General features: G+C 39.0%; 1 protein-coding gene across 2 annotated transcripts in view; it reads right to left on the bottom strand.

The window, feature by feature from the left end:
• Positions 1-16,778, bottom strand: part of cpt1ab (carnitine palmitoyltransferase 1Ab (liver)) — a 73,066-nt gene that overhangs the window by 14,415 nt on the left and 41,873 nt on the right. The window contains exons 8-9 of one of the 2 annotated variants that reach the window (XM_024379149.2): positions 13,552-13,659; positions 9,564-9,648 (exon numbers count right to left, since the gene is read on the bottom strand). In XM_024379149.2, the coding sequence (XP_024234917.2) occupies positions 9,564-9,648; positions 13,552-13,659 (193 nt within the window). Of the gene's footprint in view, positions 1-9,563; positions 9,649-10,312; positions 10,401-13,551; positions 13,660-16,778 lie in introns of both variants that reach the window. The other variant, XM_024379148.2, reaches the window with a different exon arrangement.

A 16,778-nucleotide genomic window follows, 5' to 3' on the forward strand; every position in this document is an offset into this window, starting at 1 on the left:
GTTTAATTGCACCTTGAGTCATTTTATCTTTACTTGGGTGTTCATGGATTGGATGTAGGCTGAGTGCTAGGCTTTCTGCATTATACAACATTATCTCATTGCTTAGCCAAACAACTACAAAAAAACTACTAAACACTACTAAAATACTACTGTACTAATATACTACAAAATGTTACTAAAACACTACTTAAATACTGTTTTGGAAGACAATGGAAAAGGAGATGGAGACTGTAACAGACTTGCACCCATGGCAAATGTACCTCTGTTTTAAAAAATATCCATATTGACATCGGGTAGCCTAGTGGTTAGAGAGTTGGACTAGTAACCAAAAGGTTGCAAGTTCATATCCCTGAGCTGACAAGGTACAAATCTGTCGTTCTGCCCCTGAACAGGCAGTTAACCCACTGTTCCTAGGCTGTCATTAAAAATAAGAATTTGTTCTTAACTGACTTGCCTAGTAAAATAAAAATTGTTTTCAATTATGGTGATCCACGACTGACTACAAATAATATTTTGTGACATTTCTGCTTTTATCATATTTTTGTCATATTTTGGGAATTTCATTTCTTCAGGAGTTTCCTCTGTTCATCTCAACAGAGCCGCACACATTCACTGAGTCATACATGACATTATATTACACTATATTTACTAATGAAATATTATACATAATTGCAACATCTAGACTATGAGCATGCAGATTTCCTCTAAAGCATGATTGGTTTGTTAATTGAGCACTCCAAACGACTTAGAGGGATATCTTCATCAGTCCATCAACTAAAACAACTCAGAAAGTTAGTACATTGATAGATTACTTATGCCGGATATTAGGTTTGTTTCTTAAGGTGGGTCATATCTAATTTATAAATGTATCTCCCATTAACAACTGGGTTTGAAATGTTCTTTTACAATCTTCGTATCTGAATTCACTCACTGTGATTTTCTCTGGAAAAGAGTGACTGCTATTTGACTGCAATTGAAAGTGAATCATTACTGAGATTCATGGGGTGACAGAAGTCCATCGTGTTCATTTGGCACCAAATGGAGGAAAAGGAATTGAAACAGGGAGCGACTACCTGGACTCATTTTCATCTTCTGTTGCGAAACATTTTTTGAAAAGTTTTCCTTTGTGGGCACGATCCAAACAGAGACTAGGTCAGTGAGTGTGTTTTTTCCTTATTGGACTCTGAACATTTAGGGGAAAACCCAGTGTATCGCACATGACTTGAAGCTCATTTCCTTAAAGCTGTCCAATGTGACCTTAGCCTTTGATTATTTGTTCATCTCCAAGATGGCAAAGACTTAAAGAGATAGTTCACCCAAAATTACAACTGACATGAAACACGAAAACTGCTAATACAGGGCTCCAGATATTTTCCCCAGGTGCCACTGGTGCCACAAATGTTTTCTGCCCATGATTTGGTGGCACTCCAATAGAAAATATTTGAGTCATCATCTCCTTCCATGATTCCATAAGATACAGGATAATAGTGATGATAAAGATATTGTAGCAATGATCACATATTATTCTATAATAATATGCTGTATTATGCTGCCATACATCTAAAGCCTTTATTAAACGTATATTTGTATGTAAATGTTATTTTAAAGTAATTCACAACACTTTATTAAGAAGTGTAGCAGACTACTGAGATGGTGTTCAATAATAAAGTTGTTACATCTAACATGTCCAAGCAGGAATACATGATTGAAAATATTTTGATATGCAACCTAATCCAGTGATTGGCATGAATTTTGGGTTGCCAATGAGACCATTTTTGTTGTATTTTGCTGACATGATAGGACTTCAGAATTGACCGATTTTTCGTTGTTCAATAGAGATGAATTTGCCTTCATCTTTATGTGCACTTATATAGGCTAGGGGTGTGAATGTTAAAGGAAATTGAATCCTTAACATTAAGAAAAAAATCCCTCACCAAAAAATCCCTAACTGTTTTATTTCCTCTTCAAAATTAAAATCACAATGCAGTTCTCACAAAACTAGCATTAACAGGTCCCATCATAAATGCAACAATGATGCAACAATGCTGTAATGTTAGTAAGAGGGGATATGACTCTTTCAAATGATTTCCCATGGATATAAAGCGCTCCGCACTTCATCGTAGTTAACATATACCAGCATATGGTGTGTATTCCTTTGCCCTGTGTTTGATTTGTGAGCTTAAACTTGGTGGGCAGGCTTTTGTTAATCATGAAACAAACTAGGCCCCTAGACTAATGAATACGCAATTTGCCTTCATCCCCCCCAATTTTTTGTTGTTGCAGATTTCATTCTAGAATGTGCCTAGGTTTAGGGGGGGACCTATTCTAAATGGCACACTATAGCAGTTAGCAAAAAGCATAAAATAGACAAGAGGCATTAATTATTCCAAAACTGTAGCATGGGGAACACATATTTCCCTAATTTAATCAACCATTTTGATTAAGCTGTCCTGAATTTCGAAGGAATGTAGCTTGTCTACAGTTTTGTTTGTGTATTCTATCATTTAGACTTTTTCATAGGCAATCATTTCAGCAGGAGTGTGTGTAGGGAGCGGTCGGGAACGAAATTGAGTGAGAGACTTATAACAAAGAACGACATTGAGTGAGAGACGTGTAACGGAGGGAAAAGTGAATGTAGGGAGAAGAACTGATCACTTGGCTAGGTACATTTTTTGTTACGAGTCGATAATGCACATAAAAAATGGAAGCAACACCAGAGTCAACAGGAATTAACGGTTGTCTTCGAGACAAAATGTCACCTACCCAAAGCAGATTCCAGATGCCGCCTACTTTATGACTGCGGTAGAACTTCATTGCCCCCCAGCGCTCATACCACACAATAGGATTTGAAGTAAATGTTATTTTATGCATTTTATTTTCTTATCATTTTAAAGGAAAACCAATGAAAAAATTGCTGTCTAAACGTTAAGAAAGTTTAAATAAAATTGGTGGGTGCTTATATTTGTCCTGTTACACATTTGTACAAGTGTGTAATGGAAATGTGTTCCTTGCATATCCCAACCTCTTACATATCCCAGACACCCAAAGGGAGTGGGGTCAAGGCCAGGGTCACCATTTTCCAGCTCTCTTGGTGCAATTGGAGTTAATTGCCTGCATTTATTTAGATCGTTTAAATAACCTACATCATGTTATTTCAAGTTATCCATTTGGAGCTCAATAGCACGTTGTAAAATAACTAGGCAATTGAAGGCATCTATGTTTTCATGTTAACTTTGATTGTGTTCAAAGAAAATTATACTGTAGACCTTTCAAACGTTTTATGCAACATTACCGGCAAGTGCCTACTTTAAATTGTTGAACAGGAGTGACGAGTGTGTTGATAATATCGTTATATTATAAAAATCACGCTTTTTAACAACCTTCATAATTGGTTTAAAAAAAAGTGTTATGCATGCCAACACATTAGGCAAAATGATGGTGTCGGATCAAAAGATTTACCATTGCAACATTATACAGTACGCACAGTCATATTCACTGTGGTTGTTGGAAGCACGCAATAGAGTTCACAGCTGGCTATGCCTCATCGCGATTGGTTATTGCGTGTCATTTGCCCCTGAAAAACATTTACAACGGCTCCAAAAACACCCAAATACGTCCTTTTAGAAACGGCATGTCTAGTGATGCAGTACAGTGATGGAAGTCTTTAGATGTTCTATAACGGTCGGTTAGCGCTAAACCCAACGCCGCTTATAGAAGAATAAAGGTAGGGCACAACGTTATATTCAATTTTGGTGCAACTCGAGCGATACCTCTACATCCATTCTACAGGAAACTACCAAAATAATGGAAGCACTTGAGTAAATAAAGAATACTGAGTATATTGAAAGCATGGGGTGCTTCCACACAGGAAGTTCCAGACACTTACAGAATCTATACCAAGGTGCATTAACCTCTTGAGCTTATGGCTGAATACTGCCCCCGTTGGAGGAAGTGCGTGCCCATAGTAAACTGAAAATATTTTTTTCCAAAATTGCTAATATATGCATATAATAATAATTATTGAATAGAAAACACTCTAAAGTTTCTAAAACCGTTTAAATTATGTCTGTATGTAAAGCAGAACTCTCAGGGCAGCCTTTCTCCCAAACTCTCTCTTGTCAAGAGAAAAGTTGGGTCAACTTTGACGTCATCGCCCCCACCCTTCCCAGGCAGCTACCGATCTGGGAACAGTATGTATTTGTTCAGCGCGATGTCTGCTTTCAATTGGCACGTTCATTGTTTGAATTTCGCGCTCCCTCATCCTTTGGCGGGCGAAAATGCCCGGGTCACTCTCAAATACATGCACTCTATTGCGCGCGGCCGATTTGGGGAACGTTCTTTTCCAATAGACACCAGTTGAAGCCGGTTTGTTTGTTCGTGATGATCATTGTTTTACATGATAAAAACATCATTTTGCTCGATTCTGCACTTAGTTTGACCAGTTTAGTCGACATATAATATGTAATTTTGAAGTTTTGATGCGCAAGAGTGCGGGACCAGAAGGAGCAGAAGTTATTTTGGGTGCATTTCAGCTGAAGCTGTTAGCATATGCTAATACAAAGACGCACAACTTGAAACCAAACGATGTATTGGGTAAGTATGACTCCTTCTACGTCTTCTGATCGAAGAACATCAAAGGTAAGGGAATATTTATGTGGTTATTTTGGGTTTCTGTGGACTCCAAACGTAGAGGAGACACTGCTAATATCTGAGCGCCGACTCATAGCATAGACTAGTGAACGAATTCTGTAACGTTAAAAATAAATGTAACACAGCGGTTGTATTAAGAAGAAGTGTATCTTTGTAACTATATGTAGAACATGTATATTTAGTCATGTTTATTGCTTGTTATCTGACGTTATCTGTCGGAGCTATCATAATTTCTCCGGACATTTTGAGTAGCATTTTTTGAAATGTCGTCATTGTAAACAGAGATTTATGGATATTAATGGCATATTATTGAAAAAAATGTACTGTGTAACATGTAATATTACTGTCATCTGATGAAGATTTTCAAAAGGTTAGTGAATTATTTATTTTTTAATCCTACTTTTAAATTTTATATTTTCTGGGACAAAATGGCCGCCGCTTGCCTTTTGTTTCGGTGGTGGTCTAATATAAATGTGTGCTATGTTTTCGCCGTAAAACATTTTAGAAATCTGACTTGCTGGGTAGATGAACAAGGTGTTTATCTTTCATTTGAGCTATTGGACTTGTGTAGGTGTGGAGGTTAAATATTTCTAAGAATATTTTTTCGCATTTTGCGTTATGCTAATGAGCTTGAGCCGTAGTCACGATCCCGGACACGGGATGGGTAGCATCAAGAGGTTAAAGCAGTTCTCGCGGCTCGTGATGGCCCAACACCCAATAACACAGTAGCGGTGCATGGGTAAAAATCACCAGGGAAGCCAAGTCAGGAAAAAAAAGCCATATTACAACATATGTGTTGTAATAATTACGTTGTTTCCGCTATAACCTCTTAGTTCATATGCGTTGACATATATGATATATAGACCTAAAACCGAAACAACAAGAAGACACAGTGGCAAAATAAATTCAACCACACCTTTGTTACATCACATAACCAGAGAGCGACATCTGTCAGGTGAAGTCCACAAAATATATTGCATGTAACAAACAATAACATGACCTACAGCGTGGTAAAGTAAGTTCATGTTTCCGACATTATCAAACTACTAAACAACTATTGATTTAGAACTACAGAGTTACCGTAAATTCGCAAAGAAAACAGGCGCTGCCTCCAATATTCCAACACCATTTCAACTTAAATATTTCAACATAATTTAAATCACCTATGCATAGTCTAATACAGTGACAAATAAAATATACCAAAAACTATTTAGTCCAATCAACATAAGCTAAATATGATGTGGATGTCCATGGTACTGATTTGTGTGTGTGTGTGTGTGTGTGTGTGTGTGTGTGTGTGTGTGTGTGTGTGTGTGTGTGTGTGTGTGTGTGCGTGCGAGCAAGCAGGCAAGTAAAAAAGAGACACGCCAATGTCACCCTCTTTCATATTGCCTAAACGGTCTATTACTTTGTCATACAGTACACGCTTTTACTGTTTAAAGGGTCCCACTTTAAATAACGTGCATTTTATAAAGGCAATAATAAAGCCTTAATGAAGCCTTCATAAAGACTACATAAGTGTTACAAATCATCTATAACCATATGGCATGCTCATGTTCATAAATGAGGCATAACTGTGTGACATAACCACCAATGTCAAATGTGACATAAACCTTTGCTTTATAAAGTGTGGCATAAGCACCGCTTATGGGGCATTTATTTAACATTGGGACATGTTTTTAAACATAAATTGGCACTTAAATATGGTTATACATATGGATCATTGTTAATGTTTCGACAATTATACTTAATATATCTTGTTTATTGACACTTTTCTACTATTACCTGGAGTATTTTTTATCTTGAACATTTCCAAAATTCCGTGACCCAGAATGACTTTTCTAGGGTTGTTGGCGAGACGCTGGTCATGTAATGAGTTCGCAAGTCAAATGTCCACTTGTGCTCCCACTGGACAGCAAAAAACAAATAATTTAGTAATTTAAGAGTTTGTAGTAGTCAAATGTTGAGTTAGATGACATATTGTAGCTACCTCAATCATTATTTCAAATAATTTCAGTGACTTCACAGCAATAGCCAAAATTTGGCTAGCTAGCAGGCTCAGCTAAATACAAATTTGCCTAGATACAGCCACTTGTCATAGTCACGTCATGAGACTTGAGACATTTGTAAATAAAAGAGGAATATAATAATACAAATTGAATGGAGTTTCCATCTTCCCATTTAGAGTTTCTGGCGCAGCACAGAAATACCCTTATCCAGATGGTGTGACAAAGGCATTTCCTAACATACCTGCTAACTTTCTTTGTTGTTACTTTTAAGGTTGGAACCAACATGCAGTACCTCCAGCAGGAAGAGAGGCAAGAACCATTCGTCCGCCAGCTCAGGGTCAATCTACACCATTCACAGCCCTGTGTAATGTTCAATGTAATTGCATTGCTAGACTTTTTGAAACGTCATGTATTTGTATTGTTTAAAACATTTAAAAATAAAAGGAAATGCATGGTTTAAACATTTAATTTAGATGTAAGTGGCAAATCCCTAAGTGTTAATACATTTACATCATTAAGCCTTAATGTATGCGCTATAAATTACCAAAGGTGTCTGACGTTATAGTAAGTACAGCGTCATATGAAACAAGGCATTTATGTATGTGTTATAAATGACCAAAGGTGTCTGACGTTATAGTAAGTACAGCGTCAAATGATACAAGGCATTTATGTATGTGTTATAAATGACCAAAGGTGTCTGACGTTATAGTAAGTACAGCGTCATATGATACAAGGCATTTATGTATGTGTTATAAATGACCAAAGGTGTCTGACGTTATAGTAAGTACAGCGTCATATGATACAAGGCATTTATGTATGTGTTATAAATGACCAAAGGTGTCTGACGTTATAGTAAGTACAGCGTCATATGATACAAGGCATTTATGTATGTGTTATAAATGACCAAAGGGGTCTGATGTTATAGTAAGTACAGCGTCATATGATACAAGGCATTTATGTATGTGTTATAAATGACCAAAGGTGTCTGACGTTATAGTAAGTACAGCGTCAAATGATACAAGGCATTTATGTATGTGTTATAAATGACCAAAGGTGTCTGACGTTATAGTAAGTACAGCGTCATATGATACAAGGCATTTATGTATGTGTTATAAATGACCAAAGGGGTCTGATGTTATAGTAAGTACAGCGTCATATGATACAAGGCATTTATGTATGTGTTATAAATGACCAAAGGTGTCTGACGTTATAGTAAGTACAGCGTTATATGATACAAGGCATTTATGTATGTGTTATAAATGACCAAAGGTGTCTGACGTTATAGTAAGTACAGCGTTATATGATACAAGGCATTTATGTAAGTGTTATAAATGACCAAAGGGGTCTGACTTTATATCGCATGACGCTGTACTTAATTTAGAGCCTTTATGGATGTGTTATGATTGACTGAAGGTGTCTCACTTCACACTAAGTATTACAGGACACGACATAAAGTGTCAATACATATTGTAAACTGTATGAAGCTTTTATAAGCTGAACATAATTTAAAGCAGGCCCGTTTGTTGTCTTAGGCTACTTGGCTAAAATGCTAGCCTAATTTCCTTTCATTGGCAACGATCGATTCATGAAGTGTACGTTGTACACCTGGCCAGGCCAGCTAGTTAAATTAACATTAGCCTACTACATCTAGCTACATTTTGAACTTCCATCCTTTCAGGCCAGGTGTACAACGTATGCATTTATGGTTGGATCAGAATCTCTGTTATAATCGATGGCCAGTAAGGAGAATGAAGTAAAAAAAATTGGATCTCCATCCATGACTAATTTAGGAAAGGGATAATTTTAGTTAGCTTTCTAGCCACAGGAAGACAACGACACAACGAGAAGCAATAATTAAAGTTTTCTGTCAATGATGTTTGGCTTCTGATGTGATTGGTGTGAAATCCAAACTGGCTTCCATTGACACTTTTTTTTTTCAAATCAAGGGAGATGCTCACTGGCTTCCCTTGCATTCAATGCTATGTGCAGCAACAGTGTCATACTCTTTTTGACCAGAAAGCATCAGATAGATGGGCCACACATTCTGAGACAGAGGGGCGCTGTTTCGTTTGCTCGGATGCTTTTCTCCATTGAGATACATTCAGTCTTATGAAACACAGAGACCCCCCAAAAAAATTAAACACATGCCACTGCTATTACGAGACTTTATGTTGATGTTTCCTTTATTTTGGCAGTTACTTGTATAGAGTCAGCTGGATAGAGTCACACAAAAGAGAATAACGTAGCGGGTAAAGTTCGGAATGACACAATTTCATGTGTACAACAAATCTAAAGATCTGCACCTCTGTACTGAGAGCTTTTCCATATAATTTGTATAATGTGGGTGTTTTTGGAGCTCATGTTTTGGAGCTCATGTGCTCATGCTTTGCTCATGTTTTCTCAGGGGCCCCTTACTACTCAATGAGGAAGTGATTTGCCATTTGTGGTAAGTGAAATCCCAAAAAAGGTGTCTGGACCCTTCTCCTTTAACAACATCCTAAAACTTACTCTGCGCTTGGAGTTTCTTCTTCTTCTGAAAACATGTTTTAACAGGATTCCTATGACCTTTTCTCAGACGCTTTGTGGATACAGCCCCTGTACTGACTGATTACTATCATGCTATCTATCAATGATAACTTTTCATGAGTGATGGCTACAGTTACCAATCACAGTCCTAGCAGAGTGCAACGTGCAGGGCCAATTTTACCACCATAACTCACACACTGCTAGGAGGCTATTCACATGCACAGAATACTTCCCCATATAAATTAAAACTAGCATGCAGCATTATTATTAATTACACATCCAATTAATCTAAATTAAAAGGTGCAAAAATGTGAGGAGTAGAAGTAAGAATAGGAGTAGTATTGGGAGTGGGAGATGCAGCAACACACAAGACTCTACCTGTGTCTACACCTGGGACACGACTGGTGTTGAACATACGCTCGTATTGGGATGAGCACATGGGAATAGTGTTTAGGAGCATGAGCTGAAAAGCAAAAGGGGGAGAGTCAACAAACAGAGAGAGATGGCACTACCAAACTAAACGAAAACCCCACAGATAACAGAGGGACCTATGAGAGGAGGATGATGAGAAGGAGGGATGAAGATTGGGCTGATGAGCCAGACGAGAAGTGGCAGCAGGAAGGGTTTTGGAGGGCTGCTAGGCTTGAAGGCGTGAACGGGGAGTTTAGAAATCAGCGGCCCCACTATCTGTTTCACCAGCACAACCCAAAGGAGTTTGTTGTCAACCCTAACATATTCCCTGGTACCACTTCAAATCGGGAGTGTTCATGCGGGTGGGCTTAATTTGTTGCCAATGCTGAATTTAGAATTTAGTTCACCAGTATAGAAATTAAGCACTATGACATCACATCGCTCAAATGTGTATGGGCCTTCTGTCTGCTACAGTGACTTCAGGTCAAACAGTTTCAAATATAAGAGCCAATTAATGAGTGACACTTCATCATCATCTTTGAGAGGAGCCAATAAGAAGTATTTCTTCTACTCATGGAGGATGTGCTGGGTAAACACTGAGAACAGGGGTCAGGGGTTTTGTGTCCTGCGCCTGTTGCCATGGTGACAGCAGGCTGTGGGTCACCACAGGAGTCGGATGGCAGAGGACAGAGCTGCAGTCAGTGCCCTCCTCTTACCTGTCTCCTGGCCGGGAATGCGGGTGGTGTTAAACATGCGCTCCCACTGGGCAGAGCACAGAGGAACCTTGTTCGCCAGCAAGTAAATCTAATGCGGCAGTGTCCAACAGTGGGAGGGAGGGACAGAACAGCAGAACAGAAACAAAACATTTACCCGGTGGGTTTGTGTGTGTGCATTCATATACCTACATATATATACATAGATATACACAAATATACATTTGAAGCCAGAAGGTTACAAACACCTTAGCCAAATACATTTAACCTCAGTTTTTCACCATTTCTGACATTTTCTACAAGTAAAAATTCCCTGTCTTAGGTCAGTAAGGATCACCACTTTATTTTAAGAATGTGAAATGTCTGAATAAATAGTAGAGAGAATTATTTATTTCAGCTTTTACTTCTTCCATGACATTCTCAGTAGGTCAGAAGTTTACATACAGTCAATTAGGATTTGGAAGCATTGCCTTTAATTGTTTAACTTGGGTCAAACATTTCAGGTAGACAAGCTTCCCACAATAAGTTGGGTGAATTTTAGCCCATTCCTCCAGACAGAGCTGGTGTAACAGTCAGGTTTTTAGGCCTCCTTGCTCACACACACTTCTTCAGTTCTGCCCACAAATTTTCTATAGGATTGAGGTCAGGGCTTATGATGGCCACTCCAGTACCTTGACTTTGTTGTCCTTAAGCCATTTTGCCACAACTTTGGAAGTATGCCTGGGGTCAATGTCTGTTTGGAAGACCCATTGGCGACCAAGCTTTAACTTTAACTGATGGATAGAGATGTTGCTTCAATATATCCACATAATTTTCCCAGCTCATGATGCCATCTATTTTGTAAAGTGCACCAGTCCCTCCTGCAGCAAAGCACCCCACAACATGATGCTGCCAGCCCCGTGCTTCACGTTGGGATGGTGTTCTTCGGCTTGCAAGCCTCCCCTTTTTCCTCAAAACATAACAATGGTCATTATGGCCAAACATTTCTATTTTTGTTTCATCAAACCAGAGGACATTTCTCCAAAAAGTATAATCTTTGTCCTCATGTGCAGTTGCAAACTGTAGTTTGGCTTTTTTATGGCGGTTTTGGAGCAGTGGCTTCTTCCTTGCTGTGCGGCCTTTCAGGTTATGTCGACATAGGACTCGTTTTACTGTGGATATAGATACTTTGTATCTGTTTCCTCCAACATCTTCACAAGGTCCTTTGTTGTTGTTCTGGGATTTACGTTCATCTCTAGGAGATAGAAGGCGTCTCCTTTCTGAGCGGTATGAAGGCTACGTGGTCCCATGGTGTTTATACCTGCATACAATTGTTTGTAAACATACACATGGTACATTCAGGCGCTTGGAAATTGCTCCCAAGGATGAACCAGAATTATGGAGGTCTACAATTTCTTTTCTGAGGTCTTGGCTGATTTCTTTTGATTTTCCAATGATGTCAAGCAAAGAGGCACTGAGTTTGAAGGTAGGCCTTGAAATATATCCACAGGTACACCTCCAATTGACTCAAATGATGTCAATTAGACTATCAGAAGCTTCTAAAGCCATGACATTATTTTCTGGAATTGTCCAAGCTGTTTAAAGGCACAGTCAACTTAGTGTTTGTAAACTTCTGACCCACTGGAATTGTGATACAGTGAATTATAAATGAAATAATCTGTCTGTAAACAATTTTTGGAAAAATTACTTGTGTAATGCACGAGGTAGATGTCCTAACCGACTTGCCATAACTATAGTTTGATAACAAGAAACTTGTTGAGTGGTTGAAAAACTAGTTTTAATGACTCCAACCTAAGTGTATGTAAACTTCCGACTTCAACTGTACATACATACACACATATATATATATATATATATATATATATATATATATAAATGTACACTGACACATTTAAACATACTACACACACATACAGTACCAGTCAACATTTGGACACACCTACTCATTCAAGGCTTTTTCTACATTGTAGAATTATAGTGGAGATCAAAACTATGAAATAACACATATGGAATCATGTAGTAACCAAAAAAAGTGTGTATGTATGTTTTATATTTGAGATTCTTCAAAGTAGCCACCCTTTGCCTTGACAGCTGATGAAACTGGCTCTCATGAGGACCGCCACAGGAAAGGAAGACCCAGACTTACCTCTGCTGCAGAGGTTAAGTTCATTAGAGTTACCAGCCTCAGAAATTGCAGCTCAAATAAATTATTCATAGTGTTCAAGTAACAGACACATCTGAACATCAACTGTTCAGAAGAGACTGTGTGAATCAGGCCTTCATGGTTGAATTGCTGCAAAGAAACCACTACTAAAGGACACAAATAAGAAGAAGAGACTTGCTTGTGCCAAGAAACACGAGCAAAGGACATTAGACTGATGGAAATCTGTCCTTTGGTTTTATGAGTCCAAATTTGAGATTTCTGGTTACAACCTCCGTGTCTTTATGAGACGCAGAGTAGGTGAACGGAGGATCTCTGCATGTGTGGTTCCCACCATGAAGCATGGAGGAGGAGGTGTGATGGTGCTTTGCTGGTGACACTGTCTGTGATGTTTTTATAATTCAAGGCACACTTAAGCAGCATGGCTACCACAGCATTCTGCAGCCATCCCATCTGGTTTGCACTTCGTGGGACCATCATTTGCTTTTCAACAGGACAACAGGACACCTCAAGGCTGTGTAAGGGCTATTTGACCAAGGAAAGTGATGAAGTGCTAGCAGTAAAATAGTAAAAATAAGAAAAACCCTTGAATGAGTAGGTGTGTCCAAACTTTTGACTGGTACTATGTACTGTATATTATATGTATATGTGTGTATGTTGTTGAAAAGTGAACGTGCATTGAAGCATCATGCACAGGTGTAACGAAAGAGGGAGGGACAGACAGGTAGTGGGATGAGGAGAGAGAGTCAAGAGGTGAAACAGTATTTTTCAGCATATCATACAGTTGGCCTGCATTAAAAAACTGATCTCAGGTTGGAATGGGTGCTTGTCACTGCTGTTCGTGCAGTAGAACGAGCATAAAGCACAGTGTCACACGCTGCACAGAAAGCCATTTACCTCACACCAGTACCAATTGCTTTGGCTTGGCTACATAATCAACTAGATTATGTATTACAAACATGCTTGACATCAGTAGAATGAGGAAACATAAAAAGTCCTCAATCTTAGAACTAATCACTCACACCCACACACACACACAGAAAAGGGGATGAAAAGAAGGAAGAGAGAGAGGGTAACTCACTGGTTTGAGCTGGGCTCGGTCCAGTTTCCTTCTGTAAAGCATGATCGCATGGATGACATTGCCCGCCCTCGCCGCCTGGATATGAGAGGGGAACGCATAGAGGAAGTCCTGCAGAGAGGAAGAGAGGAGAGAGATTTAGATTATTCAATTGTTGTGTATTGCTGCTTTGGTAATACAAATGTATTTTTTGGCATGCCAATGTTATGTATTTTTTGTCATGCAAATAACATAAAGCATTTTGAATTGAATTGTGAGAGAGAGAAAGAAAGAGGGTGTTAGAGAGAGAGAGAGAAGGAAAGAATATAATCAAATTTAACACAATATAATCAACTCAGTTCCAGTCATTCGAAATGGTCAGAAAACGCTTGACGTAGCTACTTAACTCAAGGCCCAAGCCTAGACTCCTACTAACTACCCAGCAAACATTACATTACATTACAAACATTCCCACATTGGCATGATATGGGCCCAATGCAGGCTAAAATATTACCTGCCCACATTGGGCTGATGCGACTTTGCTCATTGGCTTCAAATTCGCCACAAGGAAGGTGGCCCAAATGGTAGCCTTTACTTCACCTGAAAAACACCACCCTATGGATCGGCTGCCCTTATTGGGCCCATTTGGGTCCCAAAATTAGCTCATGGTATTGGCCCTATGTGTATTGCCCACCCTATGCCAATTTATTCATTTTATCTATTATTTCATAGGAATGTATTTATTATTTATTTATTACAATTTAACTCAATGCATTAATTGTATAATTTTGTAGCCTTAAAGGTATTAAGCGAACGTGTTACATTGTATCAGAAAGACAAGTTGTTACTACCATACATGTACTGAACAAAAATATAAACGCAACATGTAAAGTGTTGGTCCCGTGTTTCATGAGCTGAACTAAAAAATGGCTTATTTCTCTGAAATTGTGCGCAGAAATGTGTTTACATCCCTGTTATTGCGAATGTATCCTTCTTCAAAATAATCCATCCACTTGACAGGTGTGGCATATCAAGATGCTGATTAAACAGCATGATCATTACAAGGTTGCACCTTGTGCTGGGGACAATTACAGGTCACTCTAAAATGTGCAGTTTTGTCACACAATACAATGCCACAGATGTTTTGAGGGAGTGTGCAATTGGCATACTGACTGCAGGAATGTCCACCAGAGCTGTTGCCAGAGAATTGAACATTAATTTCTCTACCATGAGCCGAGGCGTTTTAGAGAATTTGGCATTACATCCAACCAGCCTCACAACCGCAGACCACATGTAACCATGCAAGCCCAGGACCTCCACATCTGGCCTCTTCACTTGTGGGAACATCAGAGACCAGCCAACCGGACAGCTGATGAAACTGAGGAGTATTTCTGTCTGTAATAAAGCCCTTTTGTGGGGAAAAACGTATTCTGATTGGCTGGGCCTAGCTCCTCAGTGGGTGGGCCTGGCTCCCAAGTAGGATAACCTATGCCTTCCCATGCCCACCCATGATATAATCCATAGATTAGGGCCCTATGAATTTATTTAAATTGACTGATTTCATTATATGAACTGTATTTCAGTAAAATCATTGGAATTGTTGCAATTGTTGTTCAAGAGAAACTCATGACACATTGACTTATTTAGGTATTTTAAACGACTTCAGTGTAGAAGATCATCTTATTGTTCAAGAGAAACTCATGACACGTTGACTTATTTAAGTATTTTAAAAGGCTTCGGTGTAGAAGATCATCTTGTTGTTCAAGAGAAACTCATGACACGTTGACTTATTTAAGTATTTTGAAAGGCTTCGGTGTAGAAGATCATCTTGTTGTTCAAGAGAAACTCATGACACGTTGACTAATTTAAGTATTTTAAAAGGCTTCGGTGTAGAAGATCATCTTGTTGTTCAAGAGAAACTCACGACACGTTGACATATTTAAGTATTTTAAAAGAGTTCGGTGTAGAGGATGATCTTGTTTTAGGCATGACACAACATAGGAGAAACTGGAACGACACTCTCAGTAATGGTTGCACAAAATGAACTGTGCTCAAACCACACCCACAAATATTCAAATAGTGTGGTCTAGCCTGTTCTGGGCTTGGTTTGGGCTTGGTCAAATCAAATCAATTTATTGGTCACATACACATGATTAGCAGATGTTATTGCGAGTGTAGCGAAATGCTTGTGCTTCTAGTTCCGACAGTACAGTAATATCTAACAAGTAATCTAACAATTTCTGCACAGGCTAGCCTGTGATGGGGCTAGCCTGTTATGGGCTAGCTGGTGTAGGATGGCCCATGTTGAGCTGATGTGGGCTTAGTGTGGCCTATTCTGTGTTGGGCTGTTGAAGGCTGGCCCGTGTTGGGCTAATGTAGGCTTGGCGTGGGCTAGCCCATGTTGGGCTGGTGTGGGCTTTGTGTGGGATATCCCGTGCCCACCTTGCCACAGGCTCATGTTTGCTAGTTCATTTGTGTGAGTAGCTGGTAAACATGTATGTTGTGAATTGTGCCAGTTACAAGACGTCTGTCCCCTTGCTTAATTTAGACCGGCGCTGTACTAATGGATAAGAATGTGACCCCAATTTCAAACATGTCTGAATGCAGCACCATTAAACCCTACAACAGGCCTACCCACTGTGACTACTGTGTCCTGCCTCTCTCCTGTCTCGATCTTTGGCTCCCTCTGGTTAACCAACTAAGATTTAAAGTTGTCTTTTTCTACAGAAACAGATTGCGCCTTTTTCTAAGCAGTAGGAAGCAGAATATTCAGTCAACCGTTTTAACCTGTTCTTGATTATGGTGAAATGATTTTTCAAAGTGCAGCTGCTACTACTCTTAAACCTTGGATGCCATCTACCACAGTGCCCTTTGTTTTGTTACAGGTGACAGTTTGATACTCATCACTGCATCCTGTGTAAAAATGTTGGCTGGACTTTGATAAAGACCCGTAGATATCTACATTACTCCCTTTTTGTATACAAGGCCCTATTTCCTAAACTTCCATCTTGCCTAACTTGGCTGTTGAATTATAGACACCTAAATATTTATTTTTACTTTATTTTATTTCACCTTTATTTAACCAGGTATGCTAGTTGAGAACAAGTTCTCATTTGCAACTGCGACCTGGCCAAGATAAAGCAAAGCAGTTCGATACATACAACAACACAGAGTTACACATGGAATAAACAAACATACAATCAATAATACAGTAGAAAAATCTATATACAGCATGTGCAAATGAGGTAGGA

The sequence above is a fragment of the Oncorhynchus tshawytscha genome, linkage group LG19, assembly GCF_018296145.1.
Source record: "Oncorhynchus tshawytscha isolate Ot180627B linkage group LG19, Otsh_v2.0, whole genome shotgun sequence".
NCBI lineage: Eukaryota > Metazoa > Chordata > Actinopteri > Salmoniformes > Salmonidae > Oncorhynchus > Oncorhynchus tshawytscha.